The sequence below is a fragment of the Phacochoerus africanus genome, chromosome 10, assembly GCF_016906955.1.
Source record: "Phacochoerus africanus isolate WHEZ1 chromosome 10, ROS_Pafr_v1, whole genome shotgun sequence".
In the NCBI taxonomy this organism is placed as follows: domain Eukaryota; kingdom Metazoa; phylum Chordata; class Mammalia; order Artiodactyla; family Suidae; genus Phacochoerus; species Phacochoerus africanus.
Genome location: NC_062553.1, coordinates 112,502,857 through 112,530,136, shown reverse-complemented (window position 1 = coordinate 112,530,136; position 27,280 = coordinate 112,502,857). Strand labels below are relative to the sequence as shown.

At 44.0% G+C, this 27,280-nt stretch overlaps 2 protein-coding genes across 3 annotated transcripts in view; both read right to left on the bottom strand.

The window, feature by feature from the left end:
* Window positions 1-3,174: 3,174 nt before the first annotated feature.
* CASP6 (caspase 6) lies at window positions 3,175-26,672 on the bottom strand. Of its 2 annotated transcripts, none has more exons than XM_047798314.1 (8): window positions 26,614-26,672; window positions 18,183-18,903; window positions 12,591-12,633; window positions 11,921-12,067; window positions 11,162-11,238; window positions 7,990-8,165; window positions 4,308-4,467; window positions 3,175-3,791 (listed from the first exon to the last, which is right to left on the bottom strand). In XM_047798314.1, the coding sequence occupies exons 2-8, from the start codon at window positions 18,211-18,213 to the stop codon at window positions 3,556-3,558; spliced, it is 870 nt and encodes a 289-aa protein (XP_047654270.1). In that variant the 5' UTR covers window positions 18,214-18,903; window positions 26,614-26,672; the 3' UTR covers window positions 3,175-3,555. The 2 variants fall into 2 exon arrangements, with proteins under 2 accessions (XP_047654270.1, XP_047654271.1); XM_047798315.1 differs by having other exon boundaries at window positions 18,183-18,445; window positions 26,614-26,669.
* The window catches only part of PLA2G12A (phospholipase A2 group XIIA), a 29,092-nt gene continuing 28,327 nt past the window's right edge, over window positions 26,516-27,280 (bottom strand). Inside the window, exon 4 of the mRNA XM_047798316.1 lies at window positions 26,516-27,055. Coding sequence (XP_047654272.1) covers window positions 26,937-27,055 — 119 coding nt within the window. The 3' untranslated portion in view covers window positions 26,516-26,936. The remainder of the gene's footprint in view (window positions 27,056-27,280) is intronic.

Here is a 27,280-nt window from a genome sequence, read left to right as displayed (position 1 = left end):
TCGGGGGTCTTTCTTCATCGAAGCAGAGGATACACAGTGAAAAGAAATTTATGTCTTAAAATAAGGCTGAACCAGGAGGATGGGGTCAAATGATGGGTTTAACGTGGAAATCAGCAGAGTGAATCCAGTGTGGGTCGGCAAGAGTGCAGGCTTTGGCCCCAAGTAGATTCCTAGTTGGAGATTCTCGGATGATTAACCTGACCTCTCCTCATCAAATTAACTTATGAGATAATATCTTGACTATATTGAAAATTGAGATAAAATCCTTTGAACATGCCTAACCTCTACGGCAGATACCTTGCAAGTGTCACCTGAGTGTAAATTCCAAGAGGACAGAGAGTGCTGTTTGCTTTATTCACTGACACTTCCATCCCAAGCACCGAGAAGAATGCCTGGGCCCAATGAGGTACCAAGAGACAGGTTTAAGGTCTGTGGCATTTTCAGATACAGTGCTAGGGAAAAGCTGAGACTAGGACAGTAGAAAGAATGGCTTCTGAATTCTTGCAGAGTCCAAAGGAAAATCTGGGAGGAAAGGGTAGATTAGAGCAGGGGTCAACAAACTAATACCTATGCTTATTTTTGTAAATAAAGTTTTACTGGAACACAGCAATGCTCACTGATGCCTTAACTGTGGCTATCGCAGCAGAGATAGAGTGACTTGCACAGCCCAAAATAGTTACTCCTTGGCTCTTTAAAGAAAAATTTTACTGACCCTTGAATTAGAATATAAAAGGAGTTCCCATTGTGGATCAGCGGGTTAAGAACCCAGCTAGTATCCATGAGGATGCAAGTTTGATCCCTGACTTTACTTGGTGGGTTAAGGATCTGGCATTGCGGAGAGCTATGGTATATGTAGGTTGCAGATGTGGCTCAGATCTGCTGTTGTGGTGGCTGTGGCATAGGTCAGCAGCTAAAGCTTGGATTCAGTCCCTAGCCTAAGAACTCCCATATGCCATGGCTGTGGCCCTAAAAAGGAAAAAAAAAAAGGGAAAAAAAAACCATGAGAGACAGTTATCAAAGAATATTTCTGTGTTTTGGATGTTCCCTTTTGGCACAGCAGGTTAAGGATCCATCATTGCTGTGGCTGTCATGCAGGTTGCAGCGGCAGCTCAAGTTCAGTCCCTGGCCTGGGAACTTCTGCATGCCATGGGTACGGCCAAGGGGGAAGAAGAAAAAAGAATACTTCTTTGTTTTTAGGGCTTTAGAAAATTTGTCATGTGAAAAATGAATTAATTCTTAGTAAAGACAGTTCCCTTTGATTTGTATCTTCCCACTTGACAAAGTAAAATTAAGAGTTTAATTCTTCAGAGAAGGAGCTGCGTGTAGGTCACACCGTACTTACCCTGTGACAGGTGCGACTGGTTTCCCTACTGAGGACATGATACTCAGCGATCAGAGGCAGGATATTCGGACCATTTTTAGAACTTAAGACTGTAATTTCTCAAATGAGACATGTCATTTATGTTAAAAACTTTATAGATTGGTATTAATATAAACAGCGTATGATCTTTCTACTCAAACAGATTGGAACAAAAATGGAAGAAATCCAAACAAATCACATGTTATTACACAAAAGGATTGATTTATTCTGAGACGGTTTTCTTTTTTTTTTCCCCTAGGGTCACAACTGCAGCATGTGCAAATTCCCAGATTAGGGGTCGATTGGAGCCACAGCTGCACAGCCACAGCAATGTGGGATCCAAGCCATGTCTGTGACCTACACCACACAGCTCAGGGCAACATCAGATCCTTAACCCACTGTGAGAGGCCTGCTATTGAACCTGTGTCCTCAAGGATACTGGTCAGATTTGTTTCCGCTGAGTCACAACAAGAACACCCTGAGACAATTTTCTTTTTTTGGTGTTTTCTAGGGCCGCACCTGCAACATATGGAGGTTCCCAGGCTGGGGGTCAAATCAGAGCTGTAGCTGCTACCCTACACCACAGCTCACGGCAACACCGGATCCTTAACCCACTGAGCGAGGCCAGGGATCGAACCTGCAATCTCATGGTTCCTAGTGGGATTCATTAACCACTGAGCCACGACAGGAACTCTGACAATTTTCTTTATAAAGAAAATTCAGTTGAGTTCCTGTTGCTTCCACAGCTCAGATTTGATGGCATTTTGGTGCCCAGATATATGGGTTCCACCATCAACGCATCTGAACAAGAGGATTTTATTCAAATTAACCCTTTGAGAAGTTCCTGTCGTGACTCAGCGGAAACAAAACTGACTAGCATCCATGAGGACGCAGGGTCAATCCCTGGCCTCACTCAGTGGGTTAAGGATTTGGACTTGCCGGGAGCTGTGGTGTAGGCTGTCAGCTACAGCTCTGATTCAACCCCTAGCCTTCGAACTTCCATATGCTGCAAGTGTGGCCCTAAAAAGACAAAAAAAAAAAAAAATTAACCCTTTGATCACACTCAGGGAAAAAATGTGTGTGTGTGTGTGCTGGGGTGTGTTTTTTAATAACATCAGTTAATTTCCTGTAGGTAACCTGAGCTGTGTAACCTTTGCCTGAGGGCTGGGCCAGTGTTCACTGGATGCATTGAGGGGTGTTTTTGCATCATTTGCTCTTGTAAGAAGGGCCATGGAGATGGCAATGCCCGTGCATAGGGGGTTAAAGGAAAAGTAAAATTTTCAACTGACAGTGGAGGCCCTGTCATGACTACACACGAAAAGGTACAAACGTCCCACTGACTTTAGCATCGAGTCGGCACATATTTTGAACAAATGGAACGACACAAGCAAACTACTGCTTCTGAACTAGCAGCTCACAAGTTTGTTCCCCAGACATTTAAATGTTTTGCCTCTGGCAGGTTATTAGCAAAACATAAAAGCCGAGTAATATCATATTAGTAAGAAACGAACCTTCAAAGTAACATTAGTCCATGAATGTTTTGATGGTCTGAGTGGGATTGCTGGACAGTGGACAGTAGCTTGCATAAAATACTGACAGAATCAAACTTAGTAAGTTACATGGCTTCTACTGACCAAGAATTAACTGTGTTCTCTAGTTCTTCCTTAGAATGCCATGTAATAATTCTTGAAGGCTTATTTTTTTTTTTAAAAGTGAGAGTTAATGTCCTATATAAAATTGACAATTCATATGTAAGATGAATTTGACTTATATTTATATATTTACTATAAATCACACAAATGAATATACGAATGTGAATTAGAAAAATTTAATAAAACATGAATTTCAAATATTAAGGGAAAACAAGTAATTTTTAAGGTTTCAAAAACCCTTAAAAACAGTTTTATAAAAAAGTCACAAAATACAAGTTAAATAAGATATTTTGAGTAACCCTGAAATTTACTACAAAAGGCAATTACAAATGATTGTAAATTTCTATTTATAGGCACTCCCTGAGGATTTCTTTTCTATGTCTATTAAACCCCTTCACCATGTCCAATATGAACTTTTTAAAAAATTCTCATTAAAGCTTAAAATGTTTTAACTTCCTACACCATAATTCTTCAGCCTAGTGATACTACTTTATGTAAAAAGAGAAAACCGATTTTGAATGACACATAAACCAGGATGCCTTATTAGGATTTTGGAGAGAAATGCAGCTTTTTAGTTAGCATTGAGGCAAAGCAAGGAACCTGCTTCTTTCCAATCGCACCTGGGTCTTTGCAGAAGTCTACTCGGCGCTGAGACACTTTCCTGTTCACCAGTGTGAGGAGTTCTGTGAACTCTAAGGAGGAGCCGAATTTTCCCAGCATCTCGCACAAATCCTGAATGTACCAGGAGCCGTTCACAGTTTCCCGATGAGAATAATAACCTAAAAAAGACAGGCGAAGCCACTCAAGTCTTCTAGTTTTCAGCTACTGTGACTGAAAAAACACTATTAAAAAGTCCAAGATGTGCCCATGATACAGTTTTAAAATGTATCTTGATTTTTTCCCATGTGGGAGAAAAGATTAATTCCATACAGGTCTATTTACTGCAAGAGCAGAGGACAACTGTCAGCCAAATATTTTTCAACAATGTTTCCCAGGAGTGTTAGCACAGTAACAACCATCATCAGTAAGGGACGCGTTCTGCTGCTCAGAGTCAATATAATTATCCTTGCAGCTTGATTTAATGGAGATGTCAGGAAGGATTTTTCTGCAAGGTTATTTTATACCTTTAAGATCACTCTGATCCCATGGCACAAAGAGACCCACTGTAAACCTGAGCACGGCACCACCCAATCACGTGTCCCAATAGAAAGCCCTCCCCTCCATCAAGCCCAAGTGAACCTTACAGGAACTTAAGCCAAGAAAGCCAATAGCATTTGTATTAAACACCCCCCCACCTTCTGCCACGGAGTAACACATGAGGAAGTCTGCGCCTGCAGGCAGGGTGTACACCGAGGCGGCGTCCACCTGGGTTAGGTTGGCATCCAGCTTGTCTGTCTGATGATCCACGACATCCAAAGGCAGGACTGGCACATCATGCTGGTTTCCCCGACACGCCTGCAAGACAAGGAGCCAAGTGCCCCCCGTTACTTACCTGTTCTTCCTAATGCTTCGTGTTGACAGCGAATAGATCATTCAGTGCTTCCCTAGCAACATGAACAGAAGTCGCTTTACAGGCACTTCAGAAACAATCCATCCAGGTTTAGAGCAGACTAAAGACGACACTCTTCCTTTTTATGTTTTCTTATATTAATGCTTAAAAAAATGGGCATCCTCAACTATATACCAAAGTATGTTGATTGAAAGGTACATTGTAGGAGTTTCCTGGTGGCTCAGTGGGTTAAGGACCTGGCATCATCACTGCTGTGGCCCAGGTGCTGAGGGATCGATCCCTGGCCCGGGAATTTCTACATGTTGCGAGCATGGCCAAAAACCAAAAAAAGGTATGTCATTGAGGGGTAAGCATCTGTGGTTTCAAAATTTCTTATGGATTACCTACACCACAGCACCAAGAAAGCTATAGGATTTGCCTAAGTGTTTCTATTTAATCAGGTTAATGCAGTCCCAGATTTGAGTTTTGTTCACCAAGCTGCTGCTGTAAATCATTAAATGTCAAAATGACACTTGAGAGGCTCGAGTTCTTACCCACTATTCTAACTCACACAAAGGCTAACATTACTTTCTATTCTTAAACGGCTATTGTGGGCTGAATTTTGCCTACTCCCCTCCCCCCCATTACTATATTTAAGTCCTAACCCCCAGTATCTCAAATGTGACTGTATTTGGAGATATGGTCTTTAAAGCGGTAATGCAGGTAAAATGAGCTCCTGCTGGTAGGCCCTACTCCACTATGACGGGTGTCTTTATAAAGAGACGAGGATATGGACACACACACACAGGAAAGACCACGTGATGACCTAATGGATAAGCAGCCAGTCGAGGAGAGGCCTCTCAAGAAAACCCTGCTGACACCTTGATCTCAGACGTCTAAGCTACCCAGTCTGTTTACAGGCACACCTCAGGGAGCCGAAAGGTTTGGTTCCAGACCATGGCATCAAAGCAAATAGTGCCATAAGGTCACACAAATATTTTAGTTCCCCAGTGCATATAAAAGTTACATTTGTACTATACTGTAGTCTATTAAGTGTGCAATAACATTGTCTAAAAAAGTACAGACCTTAATTAAAATATACCTTATTGCAAAAAATGCTCACCATCACCTAAGCCTTCAGCTAGTCATAATCTTTTTGCAACAGTAATGTCAAAATCACTAATCACAGATCATCATAATGAATATAATAATAAAGTCCGAAATATGAAAGTTACCAAAATGGGACCCAGAGACACGAAGGAAGCATAAGCGGGTGGAAAAATGCCACTGACTTGCTCAACTCAGGGTTTCCGCAAACCTTCAATATGTAAAAACTGCAATATCTGCAGTGCCATAAAGTGAGGTATGCCTGTACTTTGTTCTGGCAGCCCTAGGAACCTTAATCCAGTGACTTAAGATTCTGCTATAGTATTACAAAGGCATCCATCAATTCTGAAATGGTTAAAAAAGTATATGCTTTAAAAGAAACAGTTTTGATGAATTTCAGAGTTACTGAATAAAGATCCTTAGTATCCTATTTTTACAGGGCTATCTTAATCTAATTTAGTATTATCAGGATTACACATGTACTCCAGTGTTCACTGCAGCACTATTTACAATAGCCAAGACACGGAAACAACCTAAATGTCCACCGACAGAGGAATGGATCAAGAAGAGGTGGTACATATACACAATGGAATATTACTCAGCCATTAAAAGGAACGAAATATTGGCATTCTTAGCAACATGGATGGACCTAGAAATGATCATGCTAAGTGAAGTCAGTCAGACAATGAGACACCAACATCCAATGCTATCACTGGCGTGTGGAATCTGAAAAAAGGACACAATGAACTTCTTTGCAGAACAGCTACTGACTCATAGACTTTGAAAAACTTATGGTTTCCAAAGGAGACAGTTTGGGGGGTGGGGGGATGCGCTGGGGGTGTGGGATGGAAATCCTGTAAAACTGGATTGTGATGATCATTGTACAACTATAAATGTAATAAAATTCATCGAGTAAAAACAACAACTCAAACGCAAGGCCCGACGAGAGGCCAAGGTCAAGTTCGAGGAGAGATACAAGACTGGCAAGAACAAATGTTCTTCCAGAAGCTGCGATTTTAGGTCTGTCTTTTTTCAGTCATTAAAATAAAAAAAAAAAATAGCAAAGTATTATCAGGCTTATTTTCAGACCTTATTTTCTACTGTGTTTCTAAACGGAAGTGGAACACTTGATGCCATCACTTGCCAAACCAACTGCAGTGAGAGCAAGAGCCAGCCTTTTGGGGCCATGCCAGGTGCTGGGCACTGTTCGGGAGTTTTTCGTGTGTTAGGCCAGGTCATTTCATCCTCACAGTCATCCCACGAGGAAGTGCTATTTTATCCCTATTTCACAGATTAAGAACCTGAGGCAGAGAGCAATAGCATAACTTGGTAAAACACTGCCCTCCTTTGTGGCCTGTGAGTTATTTCCAATCTTCTTGTCTGACAGAGCTGGGCACGGCCTTTTCCATGAAGGACTCCTCTGTCATTACTGTTTGTGATTTTTCTCCCGCTTCTCTGAACCCCCCCCCCCTTGGTATCCTTCCTCTGCTCGTTCCTCATCAGTGTCCCTCGGTTCTGTTTGATACTCGTTTTTTAGGCTCTACTTGACATGAGGGGAAATTCATCTGCTGCTGTGGCTTCTAGTCCCATCCTCATGACGCCCAAGCTTATTTCTCTGACCCAGGCTGCCTGACAGGTTCTAGACCTGTATCTCCAATGTAGATACACCTCATGCACCCCAATGCAGCTGTCCAAGGAAGAAACCGGGGAGTCATCCTGGACTTTTTTTATAGCCCCCCTATTCCCTCCCCCAAAGCATGGCAGGGTGTGAAATGTGGCTGTGGCCTCTGTGCCACTCCTGGAAATACAGGGTTGCAGCTCTGAAACATCAGGAATTCTCTTTTTCGATCAAAACCCTTACTGAGGTACCAATGGTGTTATTCAGGCCCCCACGTGTTTTTATCCCTAATACCAGTAATGGTGGCAGTGACCACATCTTAGCTTAAGGGAAAACGTTGAAGGATGAGGCAAGCTTGGCATAGAAGGCTTTATGCCCACATCTTTCCCACAGGCTGGCGAGCTCTCCCACCCCCGAACCAAACCTGGTCTGAACAGACAGCCCCTCACACACTGCACCCTTCCCTCAGCACATCCTTCTCCAGCAGCTCTGCCTCGACACCGGGCTGGGCCAGGGAGGAGCACATTCGTGATTCTGAGTCAGTCCCAAGTCGGGACCAGTGATAAAGATATTGCGCATCTTTATGTCAAGAAAGAATTACCATTAACAGCTCGGATGGTGACACTGATTCACCAGGATTCAAAAAAGGGCCTTTCTCATGATTCCTGGAAAAAGTTCCTCTCAGAAGTGTCTTTCATTTTTTCTAATCTCATGTACAGAAGCATGGACGTTACAGTGACGATTATAACATGAGCAGTCTTACCTGAATGATAAATATCTTGGGTTTTCCAACCAGGCTCTGACACTTGTCTCCTTTGAACAAGCCAGTCAGTGTCTGAATTTCAATTTTGGCATCATATGCGTAGATGTGGTTGCCTTCGCCGTGACTCAGGAAAACACACAAAAAGCAGTCGGCATCTACATGGCTAGCGGTTGATGCTATAAAGGCCCCCCAAAGTTATTTAGAAACGAAAATAAGATGGTTATTATCTCTGTATAAAAATCCAGTTGACTAATATTAAAGATACATATATATAATTAAGGGAGGAGGAAAATTTTTTTACTATAATATTAAAAGGTCTAATGAAATACAACTTATCTATTTAGTATTTAATCAAGCAATACTTTATACCATACTGTATCTGATTTTTAAAAATCCAAATTATTTATTTATTTATTTATTTTTGCCTTTCTCTAAGGCCGCACCCGCGGCATATGGAGGTTCCCAGGCTCGGGGTCAAATGGGAGCTGTAGCCGCCGGCCTACACCAGAGCCACAGCAACACCAGATCTGAGCTGCGTCTTTGACCTACACCACAGCTCACGGCAACGCTGGATCCTTAACCCGCTGAGTGAGGCCAGGGATCGAACCTGCAACCTCATGCTTCCTAGGCAGATTCCTTAACCACTGAGCCATGACGGGAACTCCCTAAAAATCCAAATTATTAAAGTTCGAAGTAACAGTGTTTCAAAAGGTTTTGTTAGCTTTTCTAAAACACAGAATAATGACATGGAAAACCTAACGGGGTTATTACAGGGCACCCCCTTCAAGAGCCAAGTCATTCTGGCACTAAGAGTGTCTCTGAATCAGCAGAGAGCTTCTCGGCGCAGACTGAGAAGACCCAGCAACTACAACGTAACACTGCCACACGGGTCCCTGCACCTCCAGGGAAGGCGGCAGCCACACTGTCCGTCCACAGCACCCAGAGCTCCCGGAAGAATATTAAGACAAGAGACTGACGGCCTCCAAAGCTTAGGAGCAAGCAAAGTAGAAAACCTGGTAACCAGCCAGTTGAAATGATACACAGATTATTAAAGAACTGTGGTATGAGGTTCCTCAAGAAATTAAAAACAGAGCGACCATATCCAGCAATTCCACTTCTGGGTATTTATCCAAAAACAATGTAAACACTACCTTGAAAAGATACATGAACCCTTATGTTCACTGCAACATTATGACAATAGTCAAGATAAGGAAACAATCTAAATGTCCACTGATGGATGAATGGATAAAGAAAACATGATGTGTATACATACAATGGATTATCATGAAAAAAAGAACCCCTGCCATTTATGACACATGGGTGGACCCTGAGGACATTATGCAAAGTGAAATAAGTCAGAGACAAACACCGTATGATCTCACTATGCTTGGATCTAAGAAAACCAACAAACAAAACCAAATACATAGACGCAAAGAAGAGACTGGTGGCTGTTGGGGCAGGGGAAGCAAGCAGGAGGTGGGGTGGCAAAATGGGTGAGGGGGTCAAAACATATAAACTGCCAGTTATAAAATAAGTCGTGGGGATGAAATATAGCATAGTGACTACAGTTAATAATACTGTATTACATATTTTTAAATTGCTAAGAGACTAAATCTTAAAAGTCTTCCTCGGAGTTCCCGTTGTGGCACAGCGGAAACGAATTGGACTAGAAACCATGGGGTTGCGGGTTCAAACCCTGGCCTCGCTCAGTGGGTTAAGGATCCGGCGTTGCCGTGAGCTTGGTGTAGGTCGCAGATGCGGCTCAGATCTGGTGTGGCTGTGGCTCTGGCTTAAGCTGATGGTTACAGCTCCAATTAGACCCCTAGCCTGGGAACCTCCATATGCCATGAGCGTGGCCCTTAAAGGACAAAAGACAAAAAAAAAAAAAAATGTTGTCCTCACAAGAAATCAAGTTTTTGCAACGATGTATGGTGACAGATGGTGACTAAGCTTATTGTGGTGATCATTTCCTAATGTATACAAGTATCAAATCATTATGTTGCACCCCTGAAACTGATGTTATATGATGTCGGTTATACTTCAAGTTAAAAAAAGAGTTCTAAAGAAAGTTTAAATAATTATGTAAATACCATCATAGTCTGTTGGCAAATGACTTAAAAATCCATGACATGTAGTGATTATTACAATATATGTAAGTTGTTAATTTTTCTGCTATACAGTGATATATAAAAGATAATGTATGTAAATCAATAGTATTTTGAAGACAGTAAAAAACTTGAGTATGCAAGGCATGAATTAAAAAAATGACTGCTTGTGGAGTTCCTGTTATGGCTCAGCAGGTTAAGAACCCAACATAGTGTCCATTAGGGTATGGGTTTGATCCCTGGCCTTGATCAGTGGGTTAAGGATCTGGCACTGCTGTGGCTGTGGTGTAGGTGGCAGCTGCAGCTCTGATTAGACCCCTAGCTGGGGAACTTCCATATGCTGGAGGTCTGGCCATAAAAAGAAAAAAGAAAAAAAAAAAGACTGCTCAGTTCCCAGGTGGTGGGTGCAGCAGGTTAAGGATCTGGCGTTAGTGCCATGGCTTGAGTCACTCCTGTGGCATGGATTCAATCCTTGGCCCCAGAGAGGGTGTGGCAAAAAAGAAAAAAAAGACTGCCCTGTGTCTGTAGTCTTTACGTTTTAGGCTTTTATTTGCCAAATGAAAAGATTACTTCTGGAGTTCCCATCGTGGAAACGAATCAGACTAGTAACCATGTGGCTTTGATCCCTGGCCTCGCTCAGTGGGTTAAGGATCTGGCGTTGGCGTGAGCTGTGGTGTAGTTTGCAGACATGGCTCGGATCTGGTGTTGCTGTAGCTGTGGTGTAGGCTGGCAGCTGTGGCTCCAATTCGACCCCTAGCCTGGGAACCTCCATATGCAGCAGGTGTGGCCCTTAAAAAAAAAAAAAAAAAAAAAAAACGAGATCATTTCATTCATTTCTAGAGTTACAGACTGAGCTAGTAGTATACAGACTAACTTTAGAGGCATAATACCTTGCAAAGGTCTCTACATCTGGTGGGCTACATACAATCAGAAAGTCACAACCAAAACCTGTAACCCATGCTACATTAATTGACAAGACTTTTACTTATTTGGACTTGTCTTTACGCATAGGGTAGGTAAAAACTACTCAGTCCCATCAGAGGAAAATGAATAGGAAAACGACTTACCCTCATGGATTTTGAGCAGTAATTCTTCAGCTCTAAGATCATTAAAGCATTTTACTTCAAATCCTAGATCTGAAAACCTGGTGAAAAACTGGATATTAGCTTATGAGCTATTCAGAGTTGTCACATACCTCTAGTTATCTGAGGAACCAATAAACATTTTTATGACATGTAAATGGACTTTAGGGGGAAAGAAAAATCAAATACGACGATGGATTTTTCTTGATCACCCATGGTAGGGATTTATTCCTGATTAAAGTTAGAATAATGCCATCTACTATGCAAATATATTTACTACAATGCAAAGACTTAATATTTAATAAAATGGGATTTGGAGGAAAATTCAGGCAAGTTCTCAAGGGAGGCTGTGCTGAAGTGAGGTTTATCCTCAAATACTCTTGTTCTGTTATTTCATCAGTGTGGACAAGTTTTTTTGTTTCTTTTGTCTTTTTAGGGCTGCACTCGTGGCATATGAAGGTTCCCAGGCTAGGGATCAAATCAGAGCTGCCACTGCTGGCCTACGTCACAGCCACGGCCCCACAGGAGCAGGATCCGAGCCGCATCTGTGGCCCACCCCACAGCAGACAGCAACGCTGGATCCTTAACCCACTGAGCGAGGCCGGGGATCGAACCTGCATCCTCACAGAGATGACATCAGGTCCTTCACCCACTGAGCCACAATGGAACTCTCCAGACAAGTTTTGATGAATAGTTATCACTTAAATATCTCACCATCTTGACACAGAGAGAAAACTACACTACCTGCGCTTAAGGTTGTCTCTGTCGGCACTGGTGCCTCGCCTTTCTGGCAGGGTTAAGTGCCAGAAGAACCTCTCGTGATTGAAGATTAAAGCAACTCCTCTCCTCTTGTGGTCCATTTTGTATTTTTCTGCTGGATCAAACATTTCTCTGTTTACGAAAGTTTAAAAAGCAATCAGCCTGAGTCGTAGTAAATAATGTGCTCCCCCAAGACCAGGGTCAATGTGTTGAGTAGCTGGAGGCCTGCTGCTTCCTCCCCCACCAGGCAGACAGGCCCCTGTGCCCCGGGAAAGCCTCCTGGCCATTTGGGTCAGGAAAGTCCTGAAATATTTCTGTACCATGGTCAACAGCAGCCATCCCTGGCACCCACCCCAGTCCCTCTGCATGGGTGTCTTTCCCCCCAAGGTCTCCAGGATCCAGCAACCAAGGACAGTGGCCTGGCCCAGGGCTCTTGCCATACCAAACTGTTCAGTATTTTGAATCTTCGTCCAGGTCTCTTCACAACCAGGGGCAGCAACTAATCTGCACTTCTACAAACCCACCCTCGAGATGCTAAAACCCAACATTCTAACCAAAGTCCTACTTTCTACCTCCCAGGTTCCTTTCTTGCTTTGATGTCTATGGGATGAACTCCAAAGGATAAGACCTTGATTAGCAAAGAGCATGTTTTTACCTCTTAGGGAAGGCATCTGTTTCCGTCATGTTTTGTTCTTCACCTATTTAAAAAATGTTGGTTTTTGTTAATGTATTTTTTGTCATACGGTTTTAAAACACATCAGGAACTCCTGGCTGCCTGGACGCCCACACTCTAAGCTCCTTTTGATTTGGTTAAAGGTCAAAGTATGTGAGAAGAGGTAAAGGAGAAGGAAGGGAAAGTACTATTAATAATGAACAAATGGGAGTTCTCTTCGTGGCTCAGTGGTTAACGAACCGGACTAGTAACCATGAGGTTGTGGGTTCCATCCCTGGCCTCGCTCAGTGGGTTAAGGATCCAGCATTGCTGTGAGCTGTGGTGTAGGTTGCAGACACAGCTTGGATCCCGCGTTGCTGTGGCTCTGGCATAGGCTGGGGGCTGTAGCTCTGATTCGACCCCTAGCCTGGGAACCTCCATATGTCTTGGGTGTGGCCCTAAAAAGCAAAAACAAAAAAAACCCCAAATGAACTATAACAACTCAGTTCTTTCTCACCCCCAATGCTTACCTGCGAAATCAAAAAGATTATTATAAAGAGGAATGGAGAAAAAATTATCCAATGCATTCATTGCAAAACATGCCTAGAGTTAACAGCTCCGTGGTGATGGAGCTCAAATGAAATATGAAATGGCTTTACATTGCAGAAAGTGTTTTTGCAAATATTCTCTGAAACAGAGAAGGAATTAAGCAGGAAAACTGAAGATAGTGTGGTCGGTGCTGTATTTCTCTATTGCCTGGAAGAGGCATTTTGGTGGAGCAAAGCAAGGGGCAAAGGCTCAGATTTGGGTCTCCTGAATGACACATGTGCACCCATGACCCTATAAATGGGGACCCTCTGCTCCCAACATGTGATCAGACTTTCCCACCGCCAAGACCTCACTGAATTCCCTTCTACTCCCCAGAGCAGTGCCGTGCAAACAGAACTTTCTGCAGTGACAGAATTCCCTGTACCTGAGCTGTCCCATGGGGTAGCCACTGGTACGTGTGGTCCTGTGCACCCGAAATGTGGCTAGTGCAACTGAGGAAGCCAGCTTTTAATTCATTTGAATTTAAATAACCACATGTGGCCAATGGCCTCTGCACTGGCCAGCACAATGTCTAGCATCCTCTACAAAAAGGGCCCATACACTCAGGAATCTGTTTTTACCTGATAACAGCTTAAGAGGCGAGGGGAGAGAAGGTAATGAATAAACAGATATATTAACAGTGTGGGAAGATGCACCTTGCAGTTGAGGTCTTGGAAGGAAGCACAGCGGACCCAAAGGGCAGACTCCTGCCCATCATCTCCCAGCCAAGAGCCTCATGTTCCCCTCTCTCCTAGGAGTCTCTCCCTGACACTTGATTGTCCTAACTTCATGCCTCCTTACTGACAAAATCCACCCAGGGAACAAGGACAAGATGAGACAGGGAATTCCCCTCCAGGCCCCCTCACCAATCACTCACTGTCCGCCTGTAACTCCTGGAATTCACCCAGTGTTCAGACCCAGCCAAACCCTGCTGCTGAAGGAATTCCCCCTCCCCATCCAATAGGTCCCAATCAGTTTTTCTTAACCTTGGGCATCAATTCCTGGCCTGGTAAGATGCAGATTCCTGGATCGTAACCCAGAATTAGAGAACCAGAATCCTGGGAGAGGTGACAACCTGCATTTTAACAAGATGATTTTTACTCACACCAACAAACATGAGGAGTCAAAAGCAGCCACTGGAATGCATCCTGGCTTTACCTCTATCCAGGGACTTCCCTGCCCAACAGCTGCTCCCCTGGGGATTTCCTACTGCCCTACCCAGAGTACTTCCCACGCCACAGGCTGGTCCACCATGAGACCCCCCTCTCCACACACCACACTGCTGGATGCTTCCCACTCCACACCCCTGGAAAGGCAATGCTTCCCATCAAGACACACCTCCACTTGGGATGCGGACCCAGTAAATGCACTGCCCTACTAAGGATACTCCACGTCCACAGCGTGATGCCCAGGATACCCCCTCCCACACACCCTGTTCTCCCAGGGCTACTTCCTCCTGCACACAATCAGATACCAGGACACTGATCCTGGCCACTTCCTCTTGCACACGCTGCTCTTCCTGGTACCACCACGCACTGCTCGACCCCAGACACTCTGCTCCGCACACCACCTGACCAGCTTACCTCCCATCGCACACTGCTCGACGTGGGCACTTCTAGTGCACACGCTGCTCTGTGGAGGACACTTCCTACTCTGCACACTTTCCTAACCCCCCTCACTGCTGCTGCCAGAAACTTCCTAGTCCACACACTGCTCTACGGGGTCCACTGTCCTCCACAGGCTACTCGACCCAAGAGATTTTCTGCTGCACAGTGTTCTCTGTGGATACTTCGACTCTACACACTGCTCTGTGCGCAACGTTTCCTACTAAGATCGCGCCCCCCCCCCCCCTTCACTAGGATTCCTCGCACCAACCAGTGCAGGACCCGGGGACACTGCTGTCCTGCACTCAGCGCTTTCCCAGCACACTTGCCGCCCCCCATATGGCTCTGCCACACAGACATCCTATCCTGCTTCCTACTCCACACGCTGTGTTCTCCCCAGAGCACCTCCTACCCTGCATGCCGCTCTTCGGGGCCACTTCCTACCCCACAGGCAGCTCTATGGGGACATTTCCTTCTGACTCCGCTCCTCCTCAGGATGCTGCCCTTCTGAACCCACTGCTCTTCACAGTTTACCTCCTGCTCTACCCAGGACACCTCCTCGCCCATCAACTCCTCTGCTCAGAATGCTCCCTGCAACACACGCCAACAGACCAGCGTACTTTCGGTCCACATGCTGCTCCCCGCCCTGGTGCTGGGACACTTCCCACTTCACACAACACTCTACCGGGGATACTTCTCATTCCACACACTCCTCTTCCTGGGGTTGCATCCTACTCATATGCTGTGCCGATTGGGATTTCTCCTACCCCCCCTCCACTGCCCTTCCCTGAAGCCCTCTCAGTCCACACACCTTGTCTAGCGGGGTGCCTTCCTATTCCCCACGCTGCTCCCCTGAGCAGTATTGGGTTTTCTCTCCTTTCATTTTCAAAAGCATTTCAGGATCTACCCCCATTTAATAACCTCACCTTCTTATCATTAAACCAACTATACAATAAAGAAATAGAATCTTCAGACTAAACACATTAAATCCATGTCTGAAACCCAATCAGTTACTTCACCTCCCAAGAACCTGCACAGGTTGGGAAGCACTGAGTCTCCTGCGAGGCCCAAGGTGGTGTCAGACCCAGCAGCTCACCTCTCACAGTTTTTGCACCATGTTGGCCAGTGAGCGTACGGCAGCTTCAAGTGTCCCTGACTATGCCAAGTGGCTGGTCACCAAGCTAACTCAAGTTCTTAGGGTGAAAGCATTAGAGAGGTACACTCAGCTGGCTTTTTAAAGTTCCTTTTTCATAGGCTGAGGAAGGAGCTTTGTGATTCTCCTGGCTGGATGTAATTTAAAAGTGGTGTGCCTGAGTTGTCTCAAATATTGCTCCCAGCTTACAGATTTAGGAAAGATAGGTAGTTTTAAGTAGCTCAAGATTAATTTGTTTAGGAGTTCTCGTCGTGGCACAGTGGAAACGAATCCAACTAGGAACCATGAGGTTGCAGGTTCGATCCCTGCCCTTGCTCAGTGGGTAAGGATCCGGTGTTGCCGTGAGCTGTGGTGTAGGTCGCAGACACGGCTTGGATCTGGCATTGCTGTGGCTGTGGTGTAGGCCGGCAGCTACAGCTCCTATTAGATCCCTAGCCTGGGAACCTCCATATTTGCGGGAGCAGCCCTAGAAAAGGCAAAAAGACAAAAAAAAATTAAAAAAACCAAACTGCGTGTACCCACCAGACATGCTTTCAGGAAGGTGGGTGTACTTTAGAGTATCATGACACTGCATGAATACAAACTGGCTAAAGGGGTAAATGGCTTTGTTGGCATGGAGAAAATAAATTTTAATGAAGGAGACACCCTATGTAACAGATTTACAAATTCCTGTTCAAACTGCAATCTACTCATCAAAAATGGGTCCATCAGTACACCAGACTCTCAACCTCTTCTCACTTCTTGCCACGCCAATTTAAACAATTTTCTCTCACCGTAAATGCAACCACCACCTCTTTGTTCCTTAAACCAGTTTAATTTTTACAAAACTAATCAATCACTTTTTTTTTCCCCCTCCATACCTTAATTTGATAATGTCTCCAGCTACTATTTGTTGGTGCCCTGGCACTTAGATAACTTTATCTCACTCGACAGGCCCAAGGGGGCAGGGAGGGAAAGTGCAGCAGGCTGTCCAAGGTCACTGCCATGGAGTTGGGGCTGAAAGACCAGGTTCAGCCTGCAGTTTCCAAAGTCCCTGCACTCCCTGTCACCATGCTAAAATTGCTCCCACCAGAGAGAGCCCAGAAACCTTTTTAAACTAAGTGTTCATTTCTCCAAACCTCTTCAGTATCTATTGTCATCGTCTTTACTGACCGCAGTATCTATGAGGATCTACCCATATTCCTTAACAACAATTTGTTTAATAATCTTATATTGAATGACTCATGTCAGGCCTGGAACACACTGGAAAAAGGGCGGGGTAGAGAAAGAAAAGGAAGCAAGTGGAAAAAGGGAAGGAACTTGATAAAAAGAACGGAGGGGACCATCCACAGTGACAAGCGGTCCCTAGAGCATTCTGGACTCCTGCCTGGGCTTCCCATGCCTCGCCCCTGGTTCCAAAAGGGAAAAGGCCAGTGGACCTTACACTGAGTGTCTAGAGTAATGCCACTTCCTGAACGACTATGGAGACTTCTACAATTTGCCTCTGGGGCAAGGCTTGTTTTGTGCGGCAAATAAAAAGCTCTGAAATGAAAGCACTATGCATCTATTGACTGTCAGCACTTCAACCCCCCCACCACCCTTGCTTCTTTTTTTATTTAAAGGCCAGGCTCCGAGTTTCTAAAACTTATTGGTAATATAATTAGTAAGTGACCAGGAAGAACGTTCTAAAGCATGCGTTTAGCAGTTGATTATTTGGTAGAGAAAAGTTGTGGCTTTAACTCAAATTCTCAAATAGTTGCACGTTTCCTGAACGCAGGAGAACGATGGGAGCTGTGCAGCCGCCGAGGCCGGGCTTTAGCCTCCAGGTTCAGAGAGGGCAAGCCTGTGTGGCGGGGTCGGGGAGTGGATCCTCTGCCCCAGCACTCCGGCGGGCCGCTCGGGCTCCACTGTTACTGGAGGCAACCCCTTCTTTTTACTTAAGAGTGAGAAAATAAGATCCTACTTCCCAAAGTCAACTTTTCATATAACCAGGCGCAGTTAAAGTTAAATAGCCCCGACGCCTGGCAAGAGATCAGCGCCCGGAGGACAAAGGCGGCCGGGGCACATACACCCCAGCACCCGGCGCCGCCACCAGCGACCGCAAGGAGGCGGCGGCGAGGTGCCCTAGTTGTTTTTCTGAGCCTCAAAGCTGAGCTTCCCCCAAGGGACCTGAGAGCTTCCCTCTAAGACCCTCCACTTCTTTCGGCCACCCAGCAAAACCAGGAGGAGCCCGCGCCCCAGATCCCGCCGGAGCGCCCGCTTGGCACCTACCTGCCCCGCGGAGGTCCAGCGCCGAGTTCATCGCAGCGGAACGCGCAGCACCGACGCCGCGACCGGCTTCTGCTTCCTGCAGCCGGAGCCGCAGCCCCCGCCCCTTCCTCCTCGGCCCCCTCCGCCGCCCGCTCCGAGCGTGGGGGTGGGAGTCGGGGGTGGCCGTGCCTCCGTCTGAGTTAAGGCCCCTTTCGTTCACCTGGAGTTCGCGGGGGCAAGAGCGTCCAAGCAGGGCAGGGGACGCGGTCTTCTTAGCCTGGCGCCTGGAGAGCAGAATCCAGCCTAAGGGACGCCGCAATTCCTATCCCGAGGCCAAGGGGCGGTCCCGGGGTGGGAGAACCCCGGGTGGGAGGCCCCAGGCAGTTTCAGAGCACCTGCAGGCAGCAAGGCTCGCTCAAGCTCCGCCCCAAGTGTTAGCTCTTCTCCACACCCTCAGGTACAGGGTGTTGTGTTTTCCTGTTTCCCGTGGAATCTTTTCCCCAGTGCGAGTTACGTTATAGGACTTGCAAGGATTTACAGTACTTTAAAATGCTCTTTGTTTGTAGAGCGGATTGGGAGAGAAAAATAAAAATCTAACTGGATAGCTTCCTGCATATACTTGTGGCTGAAAAGTCTTGCTTAAGGGAGTTCCCGCTGTTAAGAATCCCAAGTTGTCTCTGAAGGGGCTGGGCCTGCAGCTGCAGCTCGGATTGAATCCCTGGCAAAGGAACTTTCATTTGCCCTGGGCGCGCAAAAAAAAAAAAAAAAAAAAAGTCTTACTTGGTCATTGAATAGAGTATGAAATCAAAGGATTTTACTCACCCTTTGCCATTTGCTGTTCATTTCATTATATGCATAAAATATTTCAGAAATCACTATCTTAGTAACATGCTGCAGCGAAGACATGGAATATCAATTATCTCCCTCATACGGTGGTTTTGACAATTGAGTTAAACTACTGTAGTCAGAACAATGCCTGGCTTGTGAAGAGCTCAATGAATTTTTATTGCCACCATCTTAAGCTTATTGAAAACAGAATTGGCTTCTTTCGGTTTCCCCATTACCGAGCAGTTGCTTAGTAGGTAGGAGGAGCTCAACAAATATTTATCCATTGAATAAGATTCAGGTTTCTGCAACTGCACTCTGGACTCTATCCAGTTTGAATGACTTCTCTGACCACCAGAGCTTCCTGTCCTTCTGCCTAGTTTTCAGGGTATCTCCTCTATACAGAAATACTCCTTATATAGAAGTGGAATTTCAATTGGCTGACCCTCCATTTATCTGAAAGGAGACGAAAGGAATTTATTTTTTCTCCTCAAGTATCTCACAACACTGTATTGCTTTTATACATATACGGTTATGTATTTTAAAGTAAGATACTGTCTACCTTAAGACGTACAAATACAAAGCATTAGGATACTTATTTCACAATTATAAATGTTTAATTTTAGCCTTTTAAAGCAATAGCTAAGGAATTCCTGGTGGTGCAGTGGAAACGAATCCAACTAGTAACCATGAGGTTGCGGGTTTGATTCCTGGCCTCGCTCAGTGGGTTAAGGATCTGGCGTTGCCCTGAGCTGTGGTGCAGGTCAGCGGCTGTAGCTCCAATTCAACCTCTAGCCATATAACCTCCATATGCCATGAGTTCGGCCCTAAAAAGCAAAAAAAGTAAAAATAAAGCAATAGCTAATAGTCCCCAGGTAAAAAGGGTAAGTGACTGAGATTGGGAAACAGGCTGCCTAGATTCTAATTCTGGCTCCACCATTTTATTCCCTTTGAGACATAACACAAGTAAAACAATGTAACCTCTCCCAGCTTCAAATTCTCTGTAAAGGGGGGACAAACTTTATTCAGTATTTTTTGAGACAGTAACTAGCAAACTCCTAGGATTATACCCAGCCCTCAGTAAATTTTCAGTACATTTATTTTTAGTCACTAAAGATTACCTAGAAACATTCTCAAACTGTGGTCTCTGAACCAGCAGTATCAATGTCATCTGGGGACATACTAGAGATGCAAACTCTTGAGACCTACAGAATCAGACCTACTGAATTAGAAGCCGGGGGTAGGGTCCACCATCGCATTTTAACAAGCCCTGCAGTGGTTCTGCCACATGCTCACGTGTGGGACATAGACGAAATAGGCACAACATTGTAAGTCAACTGGACTCCAATAAAATTAAAAACAAAAAAAAGAATGCTACCAATCTCTTCCTTCTCAAAGAGGAAAAAAAGAATCCAAAGCAAATCCATATTAAAATAATCCATATTAAAATAATAAAATAATCCATATTAAATAATCTTAATTATTTTAATACTTTAACACCAAACTTAACTGACTGGATAGCTTGATTCTTACCATTATGAATAGTCACTTTTATGGAATTTACTGAATCTGAAGGTCTTAGCCAACTATTACCTATCCAAGGAATGAAATACATGGAATAAAGATAAATTCAGCGATAATTCTAAAGCTTAAATTTTGAAAAAAAAAAAATTTGACTTTTTTTTTCAGTGCTTACCCCCACTAAGCCTTGTTTTTTTTCCTATATAAATCATAGAAATACCAAGTTTTTATAATTCTGATTCCTCCACTTAAGAAAACTTGAGAGCCAACAAGGAAATATTTATAAAGTTGTCAGGAAGGAGACTTCGAAGGCTGTTACGGAAACCTAATAAGACCAGGACAAAAAAGGATAACTTCACTGTGGCCTGTATGCAAAGATGACACTGCTGATTCAGTTTTACATTTTTTTTTTAATTTTTAATTTTTTGCTTTTTAGGGCTGAACCCACAGCAGATGGAAGCTCCCAGGCTAGGCGTAAATGGAGAGCTGCAGAGGCCAGCCCACACCACAGCAACACCAGATCCGAGCCGCACTGGAGACCTACACCACAGCTCACAGCAATGCCAGATCCTCAACCCACCGAGCGAGGCCAGGAATTGAACCCAAGTCCCCATGGACACTAGTCGAGTTCATTACTGCTTAGGCACAACCAGACTCCCTTTAGTTTTACTGGGAACTGTCAGTTTATTTTTTCATGTACTGGTTGTACCAATTCAGTGAGGAAAAACCACAGCTAAAGCGGCTATTTCAATTATTACAGCCAGATGTTACACAAGACTGGAATGAATATTCTGCAGGTAGTAGTATCTGTGAATTTTCAAGAATGCAATGTAATATATATGGAAGGATCGTCTCTAATATGTCTCATTTTACTCCCCAAATCAGTAGTCAGTCTGCTAAAGAGTCATTTTTATAGAAAAGTCCATTGTCTTCACTTTGTGAGATATCATTCTTGTTTTGTACCAGATAACATAAATACTGACAGAAATACCACTTTTTCATTTTAAGGGGAAGTAGTTATAAGCTAACAAAACAACTTTTAAATTAGTACTACTAGTCTAGTGGGGTGGGGGGTGTCTCAGAAAGAAAGCTTGTTCTATTTGCCTTTTTTTTTTTTTTTTTTTGCTGCACCCATAGCACATGGAAGTTTCTGTGCCAGGGATCAAACCTACCCCACAGCAGCAACCCAAGCTACTGCAGTGACAACACCAGATCCTTAACCTGCTAAGCCACAAGAGAAATTTATTTGCTTATTTATTTATTTATTTATTTATGGCACAGTGGAAACAAATCCTACTAGGAACCATGAGGTTGTGGGTTCAATCCCTGGCCTTTCTCAGTGGGTTAAGGATCCGACATTGCCTGGATCTGATCTGTGGTGTAGGTTGCAGATGCGGCTCGGATCTGGTGTTGCTGTGGCTGTGATGTAGGCCAGCAGCTACAGCTCTGATTGGACCCCTAGTCTGGGAATCTCCATATGCCTCTAGTGCAGCCTTTAAAAAGACAAAAATAAATAAATAAATAAAGGAGTTCCCACTGTGGCTCAGTGGATTAAGAACCTGACGAGTATCCATAGAATGCAGGTTTTATCTCTGGCTTCACTCAGTGGGTTAAGGATATGGTGTTACCTCAAGCTCTATGGCACAGGTCACAGACATGGCCTGGATCTGTAGTGGCTGTGACATAGGCTGGCAGACACAGCTCGGATCTGACATTGCTGTGGCTCTGGTGTGGGCCAGTGGCTACAGCTCCGATTAGACCCCTAGCCTGGGAACCTCCGTATGTCATAGGAGCGGCCCTAGAAAAGGCAAAAAACGACCAAAAAAAAAATCTAAGTATGATGTCATACAGAATTCTAGTGAAAATAGTAATATATATACACATATGGAAATAATTATAGATTTGTACATGTACATGGGTTAACATATGGAAATATGTGTCTGTTTTAGGGTTAGGGTTTCCCAGCTAACCCTGCTCTGTTTGCTGGAAGAGTCTAGAGGCAGTCGCACCCCAGTAGAAACAAGCACAGCCAGTACCCAGGTCTTGGTTTCTAAATTCCATTAGAAAACATTCTTCATTAACAAAAACCTTTGAGAAGAGGCTGATTCTAGGGCTGGGGATATATAAGATGCACCTGAAGCAACTCTCCTACTTTTACAGCAGAAAGCACGGAGATGCTCAAAAGTCAAAAGGATGGTACATGTCAAAGAGGCAGAAGAGCCAACCTGACATAACTCCCAACAGCCAAGCTGGAATGATGTGTAAATATTACCCACCATATAAAAGAAATATACACGAGCCCATGTTGGTAAAATAATGAATGGGCGGGTGGCTGGGGCAACACGAATTTTAACTACTACATCTAGATATACTCCCCTCGCTGGGAAGCAGAATATAATCTTGCTTACCCCTCACCTCCCATGACTGGACTTGCTGACTGGCTTCCAAGGAAGAGAAGCATGGAACAGGAAAAATAGTAAGTTTATGGTGGAGAAAACTAATAGACACTCCCTTAGCTAAGTGTCCAGAGTTAAGACATCAAGTTGATAGCATTCAACTATCCTTATGACCTTATGATTTGATGAGAACTCCTTTTTTTTTTTTTTTTTTGCCTTTTAGGGCCGCCCCTGTGGCATATGGAAGTTCCCAGGCTAGCGGTCTAATCAGAGCTATAGCTGCCAGCCTAGACCACAGCCACAGCAATGAGGGATCCTCTGGCACAGCAATGCCAGATCCTTAACCCACTGAGCAAGGCCAGGGATGGAACCCACCTCCTCCCATGGTTACTAGTCAGATTCGTTTCTGCTGCACCATGATGGGAACTCCCTGATGAAAACTCTACTTCTGTGACTTTCTTCCTAGCCGTCCATATCCCTAGTCCAAACATGAGGAAAACATCAGATTAACTCAAGTTGAGGGACATTCTACAAAACACCTGATTAGTACTCCTAGAACTGTCAAGGTTATGAAAACAAGGAAAGATGGAGAAACTGTCACACACCAGGGGCTAATTAGACATGCTAACTAACTGCACTGTGGTATCCTAGAGTGGATCCTGGAAAAGAAAAAGGAAAATGACATTAATGGAAAGACTAGTGGAATCCAAATAAAGTCTAGTATCAGAGCTCCCGCTGTGGCTCAGTGGGCTAAGAACCCGACGGTAGCAGCTGGGATTGGAGCTGTGGCTCAAATTCAATCCCTGGCTCAGGAACTTACATATGCTGTAGGTGCAGCCATAAAAACCAATTCGTTAAAACTGAATAAAGTCCAGAGTTCCTTTCATGGCTCATGGGTAACGAACCTGACTAATATCCATGAGGAAGCAGGTTCGATACCTGGCCTCGCTCAACGAGTTAAGGATCCAGTGTAGCTGTGAGCTGTGGTGTAGGTGGCAGATGCGAGCTTGGATCCTGCATTGTTGTGGGTGTGGTGTAGGTCAAGAGCTGCAGCTCTGATTCAACCCCTCGCTTGTGAACTTCCATATGCTGCGAGTGCGATCCTAGAGAGACAATTAAAAAGAAAACGTCTGGTTTTGTTAACAGGAGTTACTGATAGCGGTTTCTTAACAAATGCTTCATGTATGTCAAATGTTAACATTAGGGGTAAGGAATATAGAAGAAGCCTCTATACTATCTTTGCAACTTTTCTCTAAGTCTAAAATTATTCCTAGATAAGATTTCATAAATCTGAACATGAACAGTTTTGACTTTTTTTTTTTCGTAATCCTCTTAGAGAGTGTGGTATTTATGTTTTTTCCAACATACTTTTGATTTTTGTACATACTTTATAACCATGGATTATATATTTTACAAAGACATTCTTTGTTCTCAAGAAAGCCAATGCTGCCAAGAAAATCCATGAATTTATTATAAGTTTAAAGTTATACCTGATCAAGTATTTCAATTGGAGTCCAGGTTGCTCACTTAGCCATGAGGGTTGCTCACCTGCCTTGTCTAATAGAAGACATATCTAGGAGTTCCCATCGTGGCGCAGTAGTTAATGAATCCAACTAGGAACCATGAGGTTGCAGGTTCAATCCCTGGCCTTGCTCAGTGGGTTAAGGATCCAGCGTTGTGGTGTAGGTCACAGATGCAATTCGGATCCCGCATTGCTGTGGCTCTGGCATAGGCCGGTGGCTACAGCTCCGATTAGACCCCTAGCCTGGGAACCTCCATATGCCTTGGGAGTGGAGGATACATCTACTACCAAAATACTTGCCACCATCACTTTGGGAAGCCATCAGGTTCTCAGCAGTGACATATATTCAAAGTTAGCAATGTGATTCTTTTTTTCAGTACATATTTTCTGTTCTTTTCAGCTCTGCCTGTAAGGATTTAAGAAGAGCTACTTCTCTTGGTTTTGTCTTTCCGCATCCAACAATACATTAAAAGGATTGTACATCATGATCAAGTGGGATTTAGCCCCGGGATGCAAGGGTTCTTCAATATCTGCAAATCAATCAGTGTGATACACCACATTAACAAACTGAAGAATAAAAACCATATGATCCTCTCAATAGACACAGAAAAAGCCTTTGACAAAATCCAACACTCATTTCTGATAAAAACCCTTCAGAAACTGAGCATAGGGGGAACCTACCTCAACATAATAAAGGCCACATATGACAAACCCACAGTGAACATCATTCTCAATGGTGAAAAGCTGAAAGAATTCCCACTGAGATCAGGAACAAGACAAGGATGTCCGCCTTTGCCACTACGCTTGGTATTGTCTTTCTCTGACTTTCCAAGCAGTTCGTCTTAGGAACTTTGGCCACAGGTTACCCAAGAGATATACATGGCTAAGGATCCTGGGCTAGGGAACATCAACAGCCAGTGGTAAGCAAAGAATGATGGAGGAACGTAGCTGAGCTTTCCTAGGGGCTGAAAAGCGTTCAACACTCAACAGACATTTTCAGAGCCAGTTGAAGTTCTGGATTAGCTCTTAAACATCTGTTAATAATTTTCAATGTAAATGAGAACTCTGTAAAAGATAGTTCTTTGTATCTCGCTTTTCTTTCTTTCTTTTTTTTTTTTGTCTTTTTGCCATTTCTTGGGCCGCTCCTGCAGCATATGGAGGTTCCCAGGCTAGGGGTCTAATCGGAGCTGTAGCCACCAGCCTACGCCAGAGCCACAGCAACAGGGGATCCGAGCCGCGTCTGCAACCTACACCACAGCTCACGGCAACGCCAGATCCTTTAACCCACTGAGCAAGGCCAGGGACCGAACCCGCAACCTCATGGTTCCTAGTCAGGTTCGTTAACCACTGCGCCACGAAGGGAACTCCTGTATCTCGCTTTTCCATCCCTTTTGACTCCACAACAATATCAAGAACAATTTTTTTCCCCCACACCCATGGCATATGGAGTTCCCAGGCCAGGGGTGAAATCTGAGCCATAGCTGCAACCCACGCCACAGCTGTAACGCCAGGTCCTTAACTCATTGCACCCAATGGTAATCAAGACCGTGCCTCAGCATCGACCTGAGCCACTGCAGAGACAGCACCGGATCCTTAACCTGCAGTGCTACAGCAGGAACTCCAAGAACAATCTTTATTAAGGCTATTAGTAAAAGGTTTAGTCTTTTAAAATTATCTGAGAATCTACTATGAAGAGCAAGTACTAGGGAATAAACACCAAAGCATAACAGCACATAATGCCCTGATGTGCATGCTAAACAACACTTCATTGGTCTCATTAAATCCTTTTTCTTCTCCAATTTTGGCAAAAGTCATAGCAAGTTATGACATTTGTCATGAGTGATTCATAAAAAGGGAATGACTATGCTTCCGAATTTTGTTCGCTTTCTAGGTACATTACATTAATACCTAGATATCCCAGCTTTGCTTCCTAACAGATCCCAGCAGATTGTTCCAATTTTACATGAGAAACAGCCATGTCCTTGTTCTTGTAGATAGTCCTCATTGATAGAGGTGTGACTTGTTCACATGCTCAATGGGAAGTGGAAAATCAGTATGTGTTAAAAGAGAGAAAAAAATAAAGTCAGTTATTTCCAGGCATAAATGTGTATTTTAAATTTTACAGTAAACATACATACTTCTAAGTGAAGATTTCCCTTATTTCCAAATAAGATAATATTGAACATACCTTACAATGAATCTTACACTTGACCTTACTTCTTGGTTAACACGGTTGTGAAAACTGAGTTACGGACGTTTTCTTTTAAGAACTTCTCCACTTAACATGCACCTCTTTCTGAGATTGGTCAAGACAATGTGGCACCCTAAGGCAGCAATGTCCAGGAAGATATCTCCATTTACTTCTTTAGTTTGAAGTTTTAATGTCAAAATAAGGTCTTAAAATAATCCTTTCACAAAAATAAGGCAGCATTATGCCGTAAAAGCATCAGTTCTTTGTCAAAGGTTAGTTCTTCTGTCCTCAGCTGTTGTCACCACCTGTCAGCATCTTCTTTAAAGATCAGTTTTTTCTTGGTAGCGACATCTACATGCAGCTCGTTGGCTGTCCAGGTATGGTTTACAGCCTAGATGTATAACACTGTCAAACAAGAGCTCCACTGTGGTTTCACAGGCTGCAAAGTAAGAAAGGGCCATTACTGTCAGACAGCTGCAAAGCATCACTCTCTCTTCACATGCTACACATTACAGCACAGTGTCAGGCACAGCATTAAGGGGCACTTAAACCTATTTTAGGTGAAAGTCTTCCCAAACTAGTAGCATATGTATAAAAAGACTTTCTATTTTAGCGTCTCTACCTGTATCTATTTTTATTTACATGCAACTGTTCAACCCAACTT

Coding starts and splice junctions, on each gene's coding strand:
- CASP6 (XM_047798314.1), bottom strand. CDS start 18,213: ATGAACTCGGCGCTGGACCTCCGCGGGGCAG. Junction 12,634..18,182: donor GCTGGACCTCCGCGGGGCAG/GTAGGTGCCAAG, acceptor TTTTTTAAATAG/GTGAAGAACAAAACATGACG. Junction 4,468..7,989: donor CCAAGATATTTATCATTCAG/GTAAGACTGCTC, acceptor CTTGTCTTGCAG/GCGTGTCGGGGAAACCAGCA.